Source organism: Alligator sinensis, unplaced genomic scaffold (assembly GCF_000455745.1).
Source record: "Alligator sinensis unplaced genomic scaffold, ASM45574v1 scaffold1040_1, whole genome shotgun sequence".
NCBI lineage: Eukaryota > Metazoa > Chordata > Crocodylia > Alligatoridae > Alligator > Alligator sinensis.
The window spans coordinates 178221-181159 of NW_005843167.1; the positions used below are offsets into that span (position 1 = coordinate 178221).

Sequence of the window (2939 nt, forward strand, 5' to 3'; positions counted from 1 at the left end):
AAAAATGTACATGAACAAAAGTCAAACCTTACACACTCAGTGAGTGTTTCCCCCTTTGCTTCCCTCTTATAAACTCTTCAGTGCTTGTGGGATTAGCACTGGTAAAATGATATAAGGAAAGATTTTTTTTTTTTCAGAATTGTTGGTACAAAAAGTTTGTATAGTATAGAGCAGGAGGTCTGCTTCCTAAACCCAAAGAACAAATGTATTATTTAAAAAAGGGCAAGCTGTCTCAAAAAATGATTTAGGGGCAGGTTTTCTACCACTTCCTATTCTTTGTATGAAGGGAGCTGAAAGCACTTGCAGGACCTCTGTGTGAGAATCCAGAGTGAACGTTGTCTGTTTCTATACCTTGCTGTCCCTATGTCCTTAATCTAGGAATAGGGAGCGGGGTGGCTAAGACATTTGCTTATCTCAAGCTACCATGTTGGGACTTTTACCAGATGGCAAATTCAGTGAATCTCTCAGGCTATTCTGATCTGGACTGAGCAAGAAGGTACTGTAACTGGTGACTTTCCCAGTATCTCATTCCCTTTTTTATGCTGTCTTGTGTTGGAAGGTGCCACCCTTTGTTAGATACTTTATTAGGCTCAGACAGGGAAAGTTTAGCTCTTATTCTGCTGTCCTTGGGACTTAGCTTGACGGAAGCTATCAGGGATGCTTTTGGGTTTATAGGAAAAAGTGACTGGAGTTAGTTGGGGAGATGACCCTTACTGCCTCTCTGTAGTAAAAAGGTTATTTCAAACATTCCAGTTTAAAAGTTGCAGGACGTATAGCTCAGGTATTGTATTCTCAGCTTATACAAACAACACATCTTAACACAGTTGACCTAAGAAGTCACATTTTGGAGCCTTGAGGGCTGCATGTTTAACACCACTGCTCTATCTACTGGCATAAAAGAAATATTACACTGGAGATTTTCCAGTAGTGCACATGTAGTCCTTGGAGTCTCTTGGAATCACCTCTTCAGTGGAATAGCCAGGACTTGCTGTGTTGTCCAGAGGGAATCTAATGGGTCCTTAAAACCTTTGTAGGGTTGAAGATTGCTAGAAGGAAAATGTTCAAACTTTGGATGGCTTTGAGACCTTTATCCATGTAATGGTCCATTTAATTTACTCCTAGATAACTTGAATGTATGATAATGATACAATACGTAGAAAAACGTACTTGTTCATGTCTGTAGGGGTGTAGAAATGTTCATAGGTTGAGTATGGCTGGAAGCTGGCTTTTTCTCTGGATTACAGCAAAAGAGAAAGGAACAGAATGATGGAGACACTTAACCTAAAACTGGAGGGGAAGAGAAGAAAAAAAATGTTGGGGGGTGGGGGCGGTGGAGTGAGAGAGAGGGGGAGTTGGGTAACTAAAGCTGTCAGGTTCACGTCCTTCCCCTCATTGAGTGGGAGGTAACTTTACTCCTCATTCTCCCTCATTTTTGGCCCTTTTCAAAAAGAAGCAGAAGGTGTAAATGAAGAGGAGTTGGAAGACTGAGGATTTCTTGTGTGCTGAGGAGTGGGGACAGCAGCAAAGTAATTTTGCAATGGGGTTGAGGGATAGCAGTGCTTGAGGGTATCATTTTCTTTTGGCAAGAGATATAGGATTAAAGTACTGAGTGCTAAGAAATGTCATTGGAAATTAAGTGTGTGTGGCTTCTGTTGACATGGCTGAGTAAGTACTCCTTACTTACACAAGTGTTCTTAGTGCTCAGCATATTGAGAAGATCAGGAAATTGTTCAAGCCTTGATATAATGTGGCCAAGAAAAGAGGATTTTGTTTTGGCCTATGGATATACCTGTTGGATCAAAGGGAAGTACATTGGAGAGCCTAGCATGGGTCATAAGTTTTTTGTTGGGCATTCAAAAGGAAGTGTCCATCCTTTACAGCCATCTGTATTCACAGTAATAAAGGATTTTTTATTTAACTTTTTCAGCAACTCACCAATCACATTCGGGATACGTTGCCAGCCTTCAGGAGCAAACTTCAGAGCCAAATGCTTTCTATAGAACATGAAGTGGAGGCATACAAAAATTTCAAACCGGAAGATCCAACTAGAAAGACCAAAGCCTTACTGCAGTGAGTGTGTACTCTTTTAGTTTTTTTTCATATGTGTCTCATTTAAGTTCAGGAGGTGACTGTTTTCCAGTGAAAGGAGAACTTGGGACACTATGCAGTTGCCAAAGAGGTTAACAAGGCTCAAGTTCCAAAGACGCTTATACTTTTAAGAGGAGTTTCCCTTTTCATAGATTTCATAGACTTTAGGGTTGGAAGGGACCTCGGAAGATCATCGAGTCCAGCCCCCTGCCCAAAGGGCAGGAAGTCAGCTGGGGTCATAGGATCCCAGCAAGATAAGCATCCAATTTTCTCTTGAAGGTGTTCAGTGTAGGTGCTTGAACCACCTCTGATGGCAGGCTATTCCAGGCCTTGGGGGCTTGGACAGTAAAGAAATCCTTCCTTACGTCCAGCCTGAAATGGTCTTGCAGTAGTTTATAACCATTCAATCTCATCATCCCTTGGGGTGCTCTGGTGAACAAACATTCTCCCAGATACTAGTGGTCACCCCTGATAAACTTATAGGTGGCCATCAGATCACCCCTGAGCCTGCACTTTTCCAGGCTAAAGAGCCCCTTAGCTCTCAGCCTGTTGTTGTAAGGTCTGTTTTTCTGATCTCTAATCATGCGCGTGACTCTTCTCTGGACTCTCTCAAGCTTCTCCACATCCTTTTTAAATTGTGGGGCCCGAAACTGGATGCAGTACTCCAGCTGCGGCCTCACCAAGGCCAAGTACAAGGGGAGAACGATGTCCCGGGATTTGCTTGAGAAGCATCTATGGATGCAAGCCAGCGTTTTGGTCGCTTTACTAGCCTCAGCATCACATTGAAGGCTCATGTTCATCTTGTGGTCAGTCATGACCCCCAAGTCTCTTTCTTCCATAGTGCTAGCCAG

At 42.8% G+C, this 2939-nt stretch overlaps 1 protein-coding gene across 1 annotated transcript in view; it reads left to right on the forward strand.

The window, feature by feature from the left end:
• The window catches only part of DNM3 (dynamin 3), a 127972-nt gene that overhangs the window by 66389 nt on the left and 58644 nt on the right, over positions 1-2939 (forward strand). Inside the window, exon 8 of the mRNA XM_025194182.1 lies at positions 1928-2070. Coding sequence (XP_025049967.1) covers positions 1928-2070 — 143 coding nt within the window. The remainder of the gene's footprint in view (positions 1-1927; positions 2071-2939) is intronic.